This window comes from Oryzias latipes, chromosome 16 (assembly GCF_002234675.1).
Source record: "Oryzias latipes chromosome 16, ASM223467v1".
In the NCBI taxonomy this organism is placed as follows: domain Eukaryota; kingdom Metazoa; phylum Chordata; class Actinopteri; order Beloniformes; family Adrianichthyidae; genus Oryzias; species Oryzias latipes.
In genome coordinates, this window is record NC_019874.2 from 10387562 (window position 1) to 10404796 (window position 17235).

General features: G+C 40.9%; 1 protein-coding gene across 24 annotated transcripts in view; it reads right to left on the minus strand.

The window, feature by feature from the left end:
• Nucleotides 1–17235, minus strand: part of ptk2 (protein tyrosine kinase 2) — a 68943-nt gene that overhangs the window by 5602 nt on the left and 46106 nt on the right. For 11 of the 24 annotated variants that reach the window (XM_023964528.1, XM_023964520.1, XM_023964522.1 and 8 more), the window contains 5 exons: nt 9741–9818; nt 9423–9611; nt 8709–8834; nt 2889–2951; nt 1052–1091 (listed from right to left, as the gene is read on the minus strand). In XM_023964528.1, the coding sequence (XP_023820296.1) occupies nt 1052–1091; nt 2889–2951; nt 8709–8834; nt 9423–9611; nt 9741–9818 (496 nt within the window). Of the gene's footprint in view, nt 1–1051; nt 1092–2888; nt 2952–8708; nt 8835–9422; nt 9612–9740; nt 9819–15511; nt 15893–17235 lie in introns of all 24 variants that reach the window. The other 13 variants (XM_023964516.1, XM_023964515.1, XM_023964507.1 and 10 more) reach the window with 4 other exon arrangements.

Genomic DNA, 17235 nt, shown 5'->3' on the forward strand with positions numbered 1-17235 from the left:
AATAAGTGTTAAATAACTCATCAGAAAAAAGTATAACCCCATTACTTTATGTTATACCATGGTCCGGGTAAATACTCAATTCTGATTGGATGCTGGGTGTGCATTAATAAGTAAGGGTCATCATATTATTAATGACTTGATAATCATTAAAGTAACAACAACCTTGTTGGGCTTTAACCCTTACATGATAGAAAATATCCGTGGCTTTTTGCTAAGGATTGCAAAGTCGCACATTGACGAAGTCACAGCAGCACCGCGGCGCTCCCACGTGCACGGCGGTACACAGACACCAAGGCGTGCACTGGGAGCAATGCAACAGGCTCCTTCAGCTGAGTTCAAACAGTTGGACCGTTGTTTTATATATTTCAGAACACGACAACAGTTATATTTGAAAAATGAGATTAACGTCATCAAAAAATAACTCGCTATTTTGTTTAATCGCGATTACTGTTATAATTTGACACCCCTAGTTAAAACTATAATTAGAACAAGAACGTTCAAAGTCACAATTTGCTTTTTTTCTATTTCAATGAACTTCTCATATTCCTGTTCTTCAAGCCATTTCTCATGTAATTGCATTATCATATTTTCATGCGCTGAAAAACATTGACTAAGAAGTACAATCAAAAAATGTTTCTTTGATGGCAAATTTTAGATTTCATGTGGCCTAATTAAGTCTGTTTTTCCCAGTCCCTCAGTGTTTAAGATCATTTCCTGCTTTTTAAGGTCTTTTTTGGTGTAAACTGTAAATAAGACATTTAAAAACATCTTTGGCATTTTTAGCAAAAGTAGGAAGAAAAGCCTTAATAGACTGAAGATGGACTTTAAATTGAATGCAGTTAAAATATCTGAAGATAAAAATGTAAAAAAGTCCCCATTGCAGTGCTAAAAAAGCTTAATCTGATGTGGAAATGAGGAAAAAAGCTGCAAAGGCAAATAGAAAACGAGCTCCACAACACAGATGTCATATATTTAGGGGATTTAGGATAAAGTAAGACAGCAAAAACAATGGTAGTTATGTGAAGAAATCATGCGGTTCATGTTTTATTACCTGCTTTGCCAACCGGCTGATATATGTGCTGGTTTCCTGTCTGCACAAACACAAAAATACAAAAGAAAACAAAACACGGGGTTAGCAAGTACACAGCCGCAGACATAATCAGAAGCTGCACAGGAAATTAACAAAAACCAGAGCTGAATGAAGGGAGGCTTCACTTATTTTGTCACAAGGCAGCCAGTTTGAATGTGTTCAAAAAGAAATTACAGTTCTCCTCAATTAGAAGTTCCCTAAAGTTTCTAATTACTGTAGTGTTTGTCATCTTTTTACAAACGATCACATTTGTTGTTTATTCTCCATGAAAGTGATTGTGTTGTCTGTTTTTATGACTTGATGTCTTTTTTCTCAACATTGTGAAATTTAAAAGTCTTGGTGCCATCTGAGCACTGTGATGAACCACCATTACCAAAAAAAAAATGAAAATTAAAAAAAGAAAAGACTCTCCCATGGCAGTTTACATGCATGCCTGCACACTCAGTGGAGATTTTCCCACCACAAGCCACAACCATCCAATGGGAGGAGGACGAGCTGAGACGGAAATATCTGGCCTGTGGCAGCGTCGAGCTGCTTCAACGACTTCTGCTGGCATCCAGGAAATAACAGACACTGATGTGCAGCTCAGAGTTTGACTCGCAAACTCCAGACAAATTCATACAAAAACTTCTGGTTAACAAGACAAATACTAATTCTACAGGATGAACAAAGAAGAAGTAAAAGATATTATCACATTTTTATTTTGGTTACCTTTTTATTTTAGCTTACAGAGCACAAATGTGTCGTAAATTGGCTGTTTTATTATAGGCACATTTTAAAATGTCATTTACTCCCACTTTTGAATGTTAAAAAATGTATAAAATCTAACACAACTTGATGGTTTGAGCTGCAAACAAATGGCTTTATACTCCAGAGGGACTCCTAACAGTTCTCTTTTTTTCCAATTTAAATGAAGCCTTTAAATGCATCAATAATGGTTCTCTTCACACTCTCGTAATGGACGTACAGACAGACAGACAGAGGCCATGTGCGAATTCCCACCCAACTCCCTAACTACTATAAAACTATGAAGTGGCCTGGAGTTTAAAAGAAATTCAGACTTTTCTTTTTTTTCTTTTAAACGGCGAATATGACGTCATCGATTTCACAAAGTAAAATTCTCATAGATAGGAGCTTTGTGCGACGATTTATGAATCCAATGTGTTCTGAAGATGAAACGTTGATATTTTATTTAAAAAAATACATTTAAATACATTTTCTTTGCAAAAATTGTTCAAATGCAATGCATTGTGGTCTATATTCATCAATCTAGTGAGCATCAATGCACGCTGGTTTTTCGCAGTGACTTCTGGGAAATTTCGAGGGCACTCAATTTTGAAATTGTAGATTTGGACACCACTACAAAATGGCAAACGCACTATGTAGAGCACAATGTAGTGAGTAGGGAAGGAATTCGGACATAGAAGAAGCAGAAGATAATTAAAGATGGCGTCTATTTTTCCCAGGACTCCTATGAATATGTCCTAAAGCTGTGAGAACCCCTCGACCCCGCGCTGCTCACCCCATCCTTCAGAAGCTCACTTCCGTTCACTAGATGATACCCCCTCCCTCAGCTCAAGTCAAAACAAACACATGCTGCTGCTGATTACAGAGTTTGACCACAGATACAACTTCCTTAAAAGATTAGTCTAAAAAAACACCCTCCTGACTAAAAATACAAACAAACACTGTACTGTGAACATTCATGACTTAGAAAGAGAGTCATGGTCATGGGATAAGGCTAAAGTTTGAAAAGATGGAGATGGTCAAGGCTAAATGTGTGGAATGAGCTGCTTACTGGCTGCTGTGGTCCACTTTCTTCTCTGTCCAGACTCCCTCTTGAACTCCTTGTGTCGGGTTTCTAAACAAGCACAAAAAGCACTATGAGCACTTTAAACAAGTACACTTCAAAAACACAAAATATCACATAGTATTTTTGTTGAGTTTCTAGTTTAAATGTCATTTACACTTAATAAAAGACAAATCTAACCGACAAGTAACTTTTCAAAAGACGGAGCAGTCTGCTAAGACAATTGAACATTTTTTTGAATCATTTGATCTTGAAAATGTCTCATTTTAAGTAATAACTCTGATAAAATTACTTTTTTGACTGTCATCATTCTGACACATTGATATTAATGTGTGTAGTCATGGCCTTACTTTAATTGGTCTGGAAATAAGGATAATTGGACTGTTGTAGCACTTAGGATATGGAGGGGGGAGTCTAAGCCCATACACGTCTATAAATATACCTACTTTATAGATATACAACTTGTATTTAACAGTGCATGCTCATTTTAATGCAATATTACAAATTATTAAAGCAATACACCTAAACATGAAAGTTTATAGCTAATCTGAATTTTCAATTCTGTCTTAAAAAAGGACATCCCAACTTATTTTAGGAAACGTTAACAAAACAAAATTTGCTAGTGGTTTTTTTCACTTATAACAAGCGGAAAACATGTTATGTTCTATATGTTTTAACTTGCTTTGAGAAGTACATTTTTTCCAGTGTACAGTCACATTTACTACAATAAGCATATAGAAATGCATACATTTGCTTACAAACCTTTACTTCAGTATCTCCTATTCTTAGAAAACCATTGCAGTTTTTTGCACAAACTCTATGAAGCCTTTGATCTCACTTAAAGGCTGCTGATCTAAATTCCAACATCATTTTAAAAATGTCTAAATGTAAAGGTAGAAACTCACCTACGACAAACAAATGCCTTCATGGCTGGTCTTTGGCCAAAAAACCCCACAAAAGACTAACTTTTGTGCCACACATAAGAAACGTCAAAACCTTAGTACAAATAAGTCTCCTCACCAGCTGCTCTTTAACACACCCGTCTTCGCAAACCAGTTTTCCAAGACAAGACTTGAAGACCAGCATCGTTTTGGAGTTCATTAAAGTTCTTGATGGGTCTTTCAGGTGTTTTTTGTCTGATCTCACAGAATCTGTGGAAGCCAACGGGCCGGCCTGTGGAAGCGCTCTCATCAAGAAAGGAGTTCAGGTTCAACTCCAGCTTGCTGCCTCCGCTACACTTATATCTGGCACACACACACATAGGGAGGGAAGGAGGTGGAGTACGGCCGGAGCGCGTTGTCAACAAGCTGGAAGTAAGCGAGCATGTCTTCCCGTCTTTTCCCAAACCCTTCCTCCTCCCCCTCCTAGTGAAGGAGCCGTGTTACTCTTCCTCACACACACTTCTTCAGCTTTTCAGTGATCTTGCGTGTTGTCGGTCTGCGGTTATGGGTCAAAGGCAGACTGTTGACGGCGCTGTCAGGCTCTGCAGCCTATCATTAAGCCTGGAATTCACACAGGCCACACCTGCTTGCAAGATCTCTCTGACATGCACTGTACATCTCTTCAGCAGAAACTCCTCACAGACTTCAATCAGAGCTTAGAGGGGGAAAAAAGCCTTATCTTTCTGGCAAAGGCTCTATCAAAAAAAGAAAAGAAAAAAAAACAATTTCAAACTCTCTCAGACAAAACTAAGGCAGTTTAAAAAAGAATAGCAGCTCACTCTTCTTATGAAAAGCATTATGGTTTTTCAGAGAAAAGAGGGAGATTTTCTGTTTTCAAAGAGCATGCTTCAATCAGAAAGCACTGACATACTGGACTTAGTCAAAATGAAGGTGCTGAATTTTGCACAACAAGGACTCACAGGACATGTGGGAATATAAAGCAGAATTTGTTTCACTGGAATCTCTGCAAGTCATGAAAGAGTTGCTACAAGAAACTACAAGCAGCTTTAAAGACCCCCTCTAATAAAAATGTTGTTTTTGGTATTTCTGAACATGTTCTTGTGGCTTTTTTCTGATGATGGAGGACATACATTAAGAAAATTAAGCTCAAAACTGCTTTTTATGTTTTTTTTTTTTTTTCAAATTTATTCTGAATAGGTAGCAGACAAAAAAACTGTGTTTGAAAAAGTATTTGTGACGCAGAAAGCTATGAGGCCAGAACAGTCTCATAATTCAGAAATCCACACAGTCTGTGTCACAAATGCACACACTCCAATTCACAACTGTGTGTATTTCTGAATTATGAGACTGTTCTGGCCTCATAGAAAGCTGGGCTGCTCCGGTCCTTTCTCAGACAGAGACATTCTGATGCAGATTTCCTCGTCTGAGCTGGCATCTGGCTTAAAACTGTACGGCTGGATAGCTCCAATATCGCTCAGCATTTTTGTTGGACCCGTAATGTTAGGTTGGGGGTGTGAGGGGCTGTAAGCTAGCGGGAGAAGGTTTAAAGAGAGATCTTTCAGTAACGGGGAGGGGAAGGGAGGTGGGGTTGCTCTGTGCCAATGGTCTGGCCCATAACTCATATAAGAATTTCTGAACTACTGCTGCTCTACAGAAACTATGTCCTAGACAGTAACACTATTTTTTTACTATGGCTAAAAATTGCATAATCCTAATTTAAAGACCACTAGGAATGTTTTATCAATATATCAAAAGATGATTAGAGTGGGACTTCAAGCCAACTTAAAATATCATATTAGTGAGTGGCAGAGAAGTATGTCACAGTAGTTCAGGACATGTATGAGAGAAGTATGACGGTGGTGAGATGTGCTGTAGGTCAGACAGAGGAGTTCAAGGTGGAAGTGGGACTACACCAAGGATCAGCTTTGAGTCCTTTTTTGTTTGCTATGCTGATGGACAGGCTGACAGACGAGGTAAGACAGGAATCTCCCTGGACAATGATGTTTGCGGATGACATTGTAATTTGCAGTGAGAGTAGAGAGCAGGTGGAGGAACAGCTAGAGAGGTGGAGGTTTGCTCTGGAAAGAAGAGGCATGAAGGTCAGTCGTAGTAAGACAGAATACATGTGTCTGAACGAGAGGGATCAAGGTAGAAGCGTTAGGTTACAGGGGGCTGAGGTGAAGAAGGTGCAGGAGTTTAAGTACTTGGGGTCAACAGTTCAGTGTGATGGGGAGTGTGGAAAAGAGGTGAAGAGGCGAGTGCAGGCAGGTTGGAGCGGGTGGAGGAAAGTGTCAGGAGTGTTGTGTGACAGAAGAGTGCCAGCAAGACTCAAAGGAAAGGTGTACAAGACAGTGGTGAGACCAGCTCTGCTCTATGGGTTAGAGACGGTAGCAGTGAGACAGAGACAAGAGGCTGAGATGGAGGTAGCAGAGATGAAGATGTTGAGGTTCTCCTTGGGAGTGACCAGGTTAGACAGGATAAGGAACAAGTACATCAGAGGGACGGCTCATGTTGCCTGTGTTAGCGACAAAGTCAGAGAAGCCAGACTGAGATGGTTTGGACATGTTCAGAGGAGGGATAGTGGATATATTGGTAGAAGGATGTTGGAGATGGAGCTGCCTGGCAGGAGGGCAAGAGGACGGCCAAAGAGGAGATACATGGATGTCTTAACAGAGGACATGAAGTTGGCTAATGTTAGGGTAGAAGATGTCCATGATAGAGTGAGGTGGAAAAGGATGATTCGCTGTGGCGACCCCTGATGGGAAAAGCCGAAAGAGAAAGAAGTCCAAGATGGCTGCACAGTTGCATCCATCTCTTCTTTTACGTTACGGGACAGGTATGTCTTTAGGCTGTAAGGACTCAGAACTGACAAACAAAAGAAAATTCTCGCAAATGGTAGGTGTAATCATCTAGGAGGTCATCTGAGTATTTTGAAACATTTGTGAAAGTTTTAAGTCACATTTCCCCAAAAATGTGAAATTTATAGCTAGTTCTAAAATAAGAAATCACAGAGCAAATATTTCTAAATTTTTACAGAGATTATTTGGATGTTTCAAACCCTTTTTTTAACTAATTTTAATGTTTGGAATCAGAAGGAGCAGGAGACACCAGTTAGGGGCTGGTAAACTATGAAACTAATTAATGACTAAATTATCTGATGCGGTCTTGGTGTTCATCATGGTTGAGCTCCATCTGAAGAACTTCTGCTGAACAGCGTTTCTACCCACTGAGGAGAGCTGAAGCTGACTGTGAGCCTTTAACTACTTTAAGAGAGAATCATTTGCCGAAATATTTCAGCAACACAAGACTGAGACACTTCGGCCCGCATCAAGGAACTAAGAACCCCTGTAAATGTGAAGGCATTTTGGGAAATCTCAGTTATGTGCTGCTCTCTGGTATTTTTCACAAATTTGACAAAAAAAGTCTTCTGCAGGTAGTTAAATCATTGGCTTACATGACGATAACCAAAAAGAAACGAAAATAATGGATGATAAATGTGTAAAACTAAACAATCACAAAGAAGCATGCCCGCAAACAAACATGATGCACATCACATTTAAGGCTGTGGCAAACAGCCACTATGTACAATTGTCCACAGATATACAAATGTATCACGAATGAAACATGGTAAAACCACAGAAGAATGAATAAACTACAGCATGAACACTTAAACCGGCGCCTTACTGAATTTCTTCACCTTGACATTCAGAGCACTGACCAGAAATTACACCGCGTCAGCACCATGGTCAGCACCATGGTCAGCACCCGCGGCGGGTCCTCGCAATGCTTTGCTTTAACTAAACAGTCCGATTCTCCTGGTCCGCACCAGTTCTTGGTTTATAAGTCAACTGCCACTACTTACAATCTGCGCAATGTCCATGGATTTAATTTCGGGATTCCGTTATACATGTCTGATATACGTAATTCATAAGTGTTTATTTCACGACCGTTACCCGTATGTCCACGTAAGTCTTACGGACTTTTCACGCATGTATCAACGATGTATAGTTTTTATATCGTGTACGTTAAAAGTATGTAATTGAGGCACGAATCATGATTACTTTCACATAGACAGCGCAATAATCACGCACAGTTCAGGCACGATTGGCATATTGTGTGATGGGAATATAAATCTGCCGGGTCCCAGAAGGTGGCCGGTACGTCAAGCGAGGATCTAACTCCGAACACGTGCCGGGCCCTTCTCGCGGATCTCCTCAGCTGCGGCTCCTGCCAGTGGTCCCCCGTCTCATGATATAATTTCTGCTCAGTGAAGAAAGTGAAGTGAAGTAAAGTGAAGAAGTTCAATTTGCATGTTCTTTGCAAGATTTATTTGTACTTCTTCTGCGGTTTAAACAAGGTTAATTCGTGATACATCTGTGATCACGTAAAGAATAACCCATTTTTTCACTTTTTCCACGTATATTCACATATGACTTTGTTTCTCCTAGTGGGAGCCGCAGCTGGGGAGATCTGCGTGTCCAGATTCACATCCGTGCCCGCCGTACCCAGCCCACCTTCTGCACAGTGCCGGACACCGCCCCGCGAGAAATCTATGCATGAACTGCGTAATTCTAAATCGACCTACATTTTGAACAGCTCAAAACCAAATTCGCGTAAGGACCCGTCGGCCAAAACCCTCAATGGGCATCGGCGCATAGAGACAAATGACGACTGCAAGAAACACTTATGAATTACTTATATCACGCAAGCATCACGGAAGACCGAAATGTCATTTGAGGGAGAAGCGCAGATTGTATGTAGCGGCAGTGTGACACAGCCTTTAATGAACGAAGAAACACACATCACGGCGGATCTGTTTCTTGCAGATAAACACATTCACAATTACTCTTATAAATCTGAAGTGGCTGAAGGCCTTTTCCACTAATGTGTGTGCAGTGTGTGTTACCAGCAGCCTTTCCTCCTCCTCCAGCCACCTCTGATCCTCTTCCATCTGCAGCTGTTGTATCTTTAGCTGCTCCTCCATTAACAGGCACTGAGGGTCTGTACAGAGCTGCATGTCTAATGCCCTGTCCTGCACAGGTAAACACACACAAACACACACACATGCCAACAAAAGCGAAACGAAAAAAAGACAAGCGAGGCAAGACAGACATGCAGACCCAAACACAGACGTAAACACGTGAGGAGAAGCATGCAGATACAAACACCAGACTGATGAGAGATGACTCAAAAAATGTCTGTCATGAGGTGATTACTTCTATTTTTTTTTAAAATCAAGAGATCTAGAGCAAAAATCCTTAAAAAATAGTTCAAAAAGAACACTTTGCGATAAATTTAGAATACATTTGTAAAAAAACAAAGCCATGTAGGCCTTCTGCCTCTTTTTTTTTTGACTTGGCCCTTTTATAAAGATTCTGTAAACAAAACTTTGACTCAATTGACTTAATTTACCTTCCAAAAATTTATGAAGGTAAAAAAAAGCTGCATGAGTTCACAGTGAATAAAATAGCAAACTGGCAGTCCTTTCTTTTTCAGAACTTTTAAGATAAAGCTATAAAAATTAAAATGGATGATTTACCAGGACGGATTGTAAAAAAAAAATTAAAAACACTCTTAGCAGTGTGAGTGTGTGTGCATGGATGTTGAACTGGTCTCCTACCTCCAGTGCAGAGCTCCATAGCGCCATGTCTGCCCCATAAGGCTGTGGAAGGTGCTGCGCGTGTGAGTGTGTGTGGACGTGGTGGCGTGGATGGGTGTGTGCGTGGTGTGTGTCCAGCAGAGCCGCTTGCGGGGGGTACATGGCACTGGGCACAGAGGGGAGGGTATGAGGTCCTGGATACCCAGCCATCTAACATTGGAGGGAAAAAGTTCCAACAAAATATGCAGTTACTCAATTCTCTCCACTTTGAATTATAGCAGAGTTTTGCATTCTGACTCTAAAGACAGAGTAGAAGGTAAATCGTGTTTGTCTGAATACCTGGTAATGTCCAGGGTGCTGGGGACTGGGATAGAAGCCTTCACTGGAGCGAGGACTGGGGTAACCCGGTCTACTTGGCTGCAGATAGAGACAGGAGGAAATTAAGAGTAGAAGGAAAGAAAAAATTAAGACAATGAGGGTCAACACAATATCCACCCTGGTTTTCCTGGTTTAAATGTTAGAAGACAGCTCATTCAGGCATTCAACACACAAACCCCCAGCAGGAGTTGTTTGTGTGGCTGGGTTAGCTGTCAATCAAAACAGGGAACACCCACTAGGCCGCAACTCCAGCAAGCTGTTAGTTGAAATGGCACAAAATACAATTCCTGCACTGTGAAGAAGCAATTTTGATTGTTGGTTAGATATGTACACAGTGACCTGCACGTTCACCAAAGGCCTCTTTTTGAGTACTCATTCAGAATTTGCTGGCTGGGATGCTCCTGACTTTGCTGGGTGAGAGCATCGCTTTTATGAGTCAATGTTTGATTGTTTTATAGCATTTAAAACAGTTTGGTGTAAGCCTCAGCTTTGTTTGTGCTCCTCTGGTGCCTTCAGGATATAGAAGAGTTTGGTGAACCCACAGCGTCGACTCTTCTGTTGGCTGGTTGAGATGAAGCTGCTGAAAAGTTGGATGAAGGGTTTTCCTCACAGATCAACTGGAGGCTTTCTCGCACAATGATGCAACACAGAAGTCATTTCTGGCACAGCGCTTCCAGCTTCTACCTTCCACAGTCTCTCATAGCAGCTTTCTCTGGACCACACCTCCGACAGCAAAGCCACAGGGGGGATGAGACCAAACAAAGAAATGGAAACAACAAGGGGACAAAGGTAGGATTGGGGCAAAGGCAGACAAGACAAAAACGCTGAGGTTGAGACACACACTACACTACACACTCTATCCGAATCCCAATTCTTCCCCTACCCCTATGGCTTCCTCCTATTCCTCCAATTGTAGGGGGATTTGGAGGGGTAGGGTTGACTGAAAGACTTTTTATAAGGGCTAACTCTCCTGGCAGAGGGATGCCGGGCCCTTCGCCACGAGGGTGTTACATGTTGCTCTGCCATGGAGGAGAAGTGCTTTTGTTCACATGGGTGTGCTCTGATGCACAGAAGTTTACATGTAAATATGAGAAATTACTTTTTATTTTAACATGAAATTTTTTAAGTTATAAAACCAATGTTGTTAGGTATTTTCCAAGTGCTAGCAGCTCAGCGATAACGTAGATGACCACTCATTACGTCCTTTCGAAGACACAATTTTTCCATAATTCCCCGTTTGGAGGGCTAAATGTAGGGGTAGGGAGAACCTGTAGGGGTAGGGGAAGAATTTAGATTCGGCCTCTGAGTTTGGACTCAGTTCAGACAGGGACCAAATGCATGTTTGGTAAGAAGTTCACACACAGACGGACTGAAGGTTACGCTGCTGGGGAGTTACTACACTTTTGTACTCAGCTGTTGGAAAATTCTCGTTTAAAAGCATGAAAACAGCACACTGATCAGTGTTGAGGGTAAATATGTTTTTAGCTCCACAGCTACTATTTTATGTTTTGGTGGCATGGTGGTGACAAACAGATCTATGTAATTTTTACGGAATAGGCAAAACGTTTGGATTTCCTTGGCAACAGAGGTTTTTTGTTAACCACGCCCACATTCCTAATATAGTCATATCAGATGTTATTTTGTTTCGTTTAGCTTGAGCAAATTTATCACATGAATCATGAAGCCAATTCATGTAACAAATTTTCACAAAATGTTCGAGCAACAGGAAGGCTTAACTTTTGCGAGCTCGCAACGTTATAGCTATAGCTTCCCAATGATGCTTGAGGAGTTAGGAGATGATAAACTGAAATCCCTAAGAGGAGTTTGAAGTTATAGAAGGTACTAAAGCTGATTTTTTGGGAATATTCAAGATGGCGGCCTCTTCTCAAGGTTACAGGTCAAAGAAACTTCAGTTGTGATTGTAGACTTAACCTGGCGGTGAGTTAAATTTCATAAATATTGCTCAAACTAAGGTGTTCTTTTCTCATATTGTGGAAAAATTCCCAATATTCCCACTTTGCTACAAAATGGTTGCCAAGCCGTAGGTTCTGTAGCGATCCCACAATATCCCAAAAACTTCCATTGGATATTCTCGACGTGTGTTTGATTTGGGTTTGTTAGAGGATATGGAATAACTTTTTTGAGCCTCATTAGAGATTTTGGCCTCATTCCATTTTTGTTGGTTTGAAAACAATATGGTCCTTACAAACTGCTGCGGCTGTAAAAATACATAAAAACTTTCTCTGCTGCTTTTTAAAAACATTTAACATCCTTTAAAAATCAACTTCATGCCTGAGACAGATGAACGTCTAAGGCAGTGTTTTCAACCTTTTCTGAGCCACGGCACACTTTAACCTTAAAAAAAATCCCGCGGCACACCAGCATCCAAAAATTTAAAAAAAGAAGGAGAAACTCATAGTATGTATTGATCTACAGCCCCTTCCTCCACAATCTCACATGCATTTTTGAGATAATTGTTGCAGAAAAAGCTGGAAGCTGCAGCTGTTTTTTTCTCTAAAAGATTCAATAAAAGTTAAGTTAGAAGATTTAAAAATAGTTTGATGTGTGTTCGTTGGTTTCAAGACGTTTAACGACAGATCTCCTTGTGCCCTGTCACTCTCACAACCCAATGCATCATGGGAGATGTAGTGCATAAAACGGCCGGAGATCGCTTTTCGGAGCTTCATTGTTTTGTTCACTTGTTCCACGGTCTGATACCGGATTCTGTGGAAAGCTACAGCGCAAAAGACGAGCTTTAGCTGGTATTTTTGTTAGAACTGAGCGACTTTACGAGCTAAATCGGGACAAGGAAGTGAAGACTTTAAGCACTTCTGATTGGTCAGACTGATGACATGTGATTAAGCCCCTCAAGAATGATTGGTGGAGACAGTTAAAGGGACGGGACTTTTCCCAAATACAGCCGGAGCTGCAGCTGAATCGCGGTACGGTCATTCTTATCAAAATGTCTTTAATAAAATAAAATAAACGCAAAGAAAAAGTATTTTACGATCTTTTATATTCCTAACTCCTCAGTGTTTTATCAGGGCCTGTTTGGATGAACACAGAGCTGAAATCCTGGAGATGGGAAATGTTTTTAGATCAGTTAATGAGGGCAATTTTCCACAGCACACTTGACCATCTCCCACGGCACACTAGTGTGCCGCGGCACACTGGTTGAAAAACACTGGTCTAAGGAATGCTGTGCAGTGTTCTGGAGTTAGTATCACTCACTGAACAAGGGCACATCTCATCAACTCCCACAGGTTACATCCAGCACCCCCAAGGGCAACAATGTGGGGGACGCATACAGAACATGAAGGTATTGCATTAACCCCTTCATGTCCTACATAACTACCACACACATAGTAAAACCTTACAATAATAGTTTACACGGCTACTCAGTTGGCCGGGTGTAGGACTGTTACGCAGGAAACCTGGGTTTGCTTCCTAGGGTATACAATGAGCTGCTACTTACCTATCTGTGTCTTTAACAGATTCCTTTTTTCAAAACCCATTGCAAAACTCACAGTTCTAGGCATTAGCTCCCCCATGTTCAACTGGTTACTGGACTTTCTGACCAGCCGCCCCCAGTACGTCTGGCTGGATAACCAGTACTCATCCACCATCACCATAAACACCGGCGTACCATAAGCCTGTATGACGATCCCCTTCCTCTACTCTCTCCTCACCCTTGACTGCAAACCTGTCAACAGTTCCAACACCATCATTAAGTTTGCAGATGACACCACAGTGATTGGCCTCATCAAAGACAGTGATGAGGCTGCCTGCAGGGAGAAGGTGGATTGTCTGGCAGAGTGGTGCAACACCAAGAACCTGCTACTCAATACGGAGAAAACCAAGGACCTTATCGTGTACTCCAGGAGGAATGCTGATCCACACACACCCATCCACATCAAGGGGGATGGCGGTGGAAGCTTTGACAATTTTAAGTTCCCGGGAGTCTATATATTCAAGAATCTCCCCCGGACATCTGGTAAAGAAGGCTCACCAACACCTCTTCTTCTTCAAGGACTCCGAGTAAGAAGCACCTGTCCTCAAACATCCTGGTGAACTTTTACCACTGCAATCTCAAGAGTATCCTGACCAACTGTATCAACGTTTGGTGCAGGAGCTGCTATGCTGCAGACCAGAAGCCACTGCAGAGTGTGGTATCACTGGAGCACCATTTCCTGACATAAAGGGCATCTACAGTAAGCAATGTTTGAAAGGACAGGGAAAATCATCAAAGACTCCAATCACCCAACACACAGACTCTTGCCCCCCCTGGAAGGCATTAAAGGAGACTCAGAGCAGCATTTTTATCAACAGCCGTCACCTTTTGGAACTCTGTCTCCTAACATCTGAACCACACAACACCCTAGACTGACCACCCAAACAACAGTCAACGTCAATAATGGATTGTATTCTCATACACGTACAACAATAACACATGGACTGAAAAACCATTTACACTACCTGCACTTCATCTGTTGAATTTCAAACTCAATTATTCACACTGTACATACTTGTTAACACCTGCCATTGCTATTAATCCGACAGTGTCCATTTGTATATTTATTTATATTGCTAATGCACTCTGGCTGGATGCAAACTGCATTTTGTTGCTGTGTACATTTTACTTTGTACATGTGCAAAGACAATAAAGTTAAATTGTATTCTATTCTAATATTGCTAATATTTATTCTTAAGTGACATCAGGCTCAACACTCAAAATCACCACAACTCTATGGCGTACTGCTGAGTATACTTGTAGCACCAGGAACAAAGCCCAGTGCATGTCTGCGCAGACATCATTCTGCAGTTATCAAATGAGCTGCAGGAGTGTGAATATTACCCTAGTGGGTTTATAGGCCATCCCTGCAATCCTGAAGAGGATTAGAGGCCTCAAACTACACTTCCTTACTGAATAGACGTGCAAAAACTTTACTGACATACAAGAGTGTTAGGATAACCCATTCTTATCATTTCCTGTCTGACAAGGGACATAACTAAAAATCTGTTTCATGTCTAAAATTATATTTGAAAGATTTTTGTTCTGATAACAGCATTAATTCTACAGGTGGGAAGGTTTGTGGAATTGGTACTTAACTGGTTAAAACACATGCTTAACAGTTAGTATTTCCACTCTCCAAAACTGGCAACTAAAGCTTGATTTTCTGTACTTTCATGACAGTTTCCTCTTTTAAGTATTAATAAATGTTTGTTAATAAAAGTGTGTATTCAGATGAGGAAGAAGAGATTCTTTATAAATATTGAAGAATGTTTTCTTTAAAAAATGTTTTTTCAGCAATTCAAATATTTGTCATCTTTTGTGCTGCAGATATATTTGCGTTTCTTATAGACAGTTGTCGTGCAGTTTTCTCTCAAGAGAATAGAGACGACATGGGGAGTGAGGGGCTGGGTGGGTGATGGTTGGTGCAGAACAGAAGAGTGGGTGTGGTGACAAGACTTTCTCTTTGTGTGGGGGCCTCCCACATGATTGCACAGGAGGGTACTTGGTCAGGGGCTCAGAGCTGGGTTGGAGGTGATGATTCTGGCTGTCATGGTGAAATGTGGGGGGCAGCAGGGATTTAGGATTGAAGTTTGGCTTTGACTGGACATTCTGGGGTATTTTTTGGGGGAGTATGAGACAAGCTGCGGGGCAACATGTCAAACCTCAGATTAGACTGGGAATGTGAGAAGTAGCGTTAGTGAGAGTGAGAGTTATTTGCCTTAAATGGGTAAAGGACGTGGTCATTCGTTGGGAGATTTGTCCTGTGGGGGCTGCAGCCACAGGACAGGCTGTAAGGAGGAGAGCCGACATCATTTTCAGCCCAAAGAAAGGAGGGATAAAGTTTGGATTCAGGATTTAACTGATTTTGCAGAGACAGACTGTAGGAGGTGCTGCTTTGAGGAGAAGGCTGAAGACCAGCAGAGGAGCACAGATGGAGGGGAAATGTCAGAGGTGAGGAGTAGAGTGGAGGAGTGAATGAGTGACAGGAGGCGCAGAGAGAAACGGTGTGAGCGTTTCCGAGGCAGAGGGGAAGCTGTGAGGCAAAGTGCAGGTTTTCATCCCGACTGAGGGTGGGCTGCAGGGAGGAGTGACAGCTGGGCTGCAAACAGAAAGACAACGCCGGACAGGAAAGGAAAACAGAAAGAGACTGTCAAAGAAAAAGATGTGTGGAAGAGACAGAGACAAAAACAGAAAGCAAAGAAGCCTGGAGGAGGAATCCAATTTACAATGCTCCGAATTATAATGGTATTTCTGAGCAACTGACCCTGAGGATCAGGTTTTGTGTCTTGGTAAATTCTGATAAAAATTTGAACTAAGCTATTTAAAGAGACTTTTATTTCCCTTTTTTGTTTTTGTGGCTGTTTAGGATCAAAATGTACTTCCTGTTTAGAGCTTTTAAAATCACAATAAAGACATTTTGAAAAAAAAAAAGGAAAATCCAAACTCTGACTATACTGATTCATAATGCACACTTATGCACACTGAACTTATAAGTTCAGGAAAATAGTTCAAGTTCAATGTGTCAACATGCACACTTTTATTCAGATGACAAAATTGAAAGATTTTATATTTGCTTGTCCTGCATGATTACCTCATGATAAATGATTCCATCTAACCAACATAAACAGATTTTTTGCTTTATACTTTTTAAACAATAGGTGAGCTAAAGAAAAGCAACTACTGTACATTCTTCTGAAAACAAAGGAAAAGAACAAACCTTTAATTTATTTTAATTGGTCTCAATCCAAATTTCTTTGAATCCCATCAGAACAAATGAGGTTTCGTCAGAGAGGTCAGAACATCAGGATTTCATCGGGATATATTACTTTGAATATCTACCCGTTAAGAAGATAGTTTAGCATCTTAAGAACCTTTTTGTTTTCAGACCTAAAGCTGGATGGAAGTGCAGAAATCATTAAATCTGTTTGCCTTGGATTTGTGCAGTCAAAGTGGCACAAAAATTCCTCTTCAGAAAGAACGGTAATGTCTTTTAAACTGTTAGAAATATATGTATCACAAATACTTTAGTGTCTCTTTGAAAGTTTGTGTTTTAACTATAAAGGAGCACTGGATTATAAGGTACAACATCTAACAAACGGTAAATAAACTGTCTATTTTATATATATAAGGCACAATAGATTTAAGGGCACATTAAGCTAAACATAAAAATCAACTAGATTGTTATGACTACACTACCCAGAATACCTAGAAGGTCCAAGAGGCAGCAGTATGTAGTCAGTACGTATCACTCGGCCAGGCTCCTGACTACAGTAGCCTAAACGTTCCAACAAACCATCAAAAGTCGTACTAAGACAGCTTTTTGAGTCCTGTTTGCATCAACAACCTCTTCAGAACCGATCTCTAGTTTAATATGCTTTTTTTATTTTATTTCGTAGTCACAGGGTGATCCCAGGTAATAAGAATTAACCACAGAGAAAATAA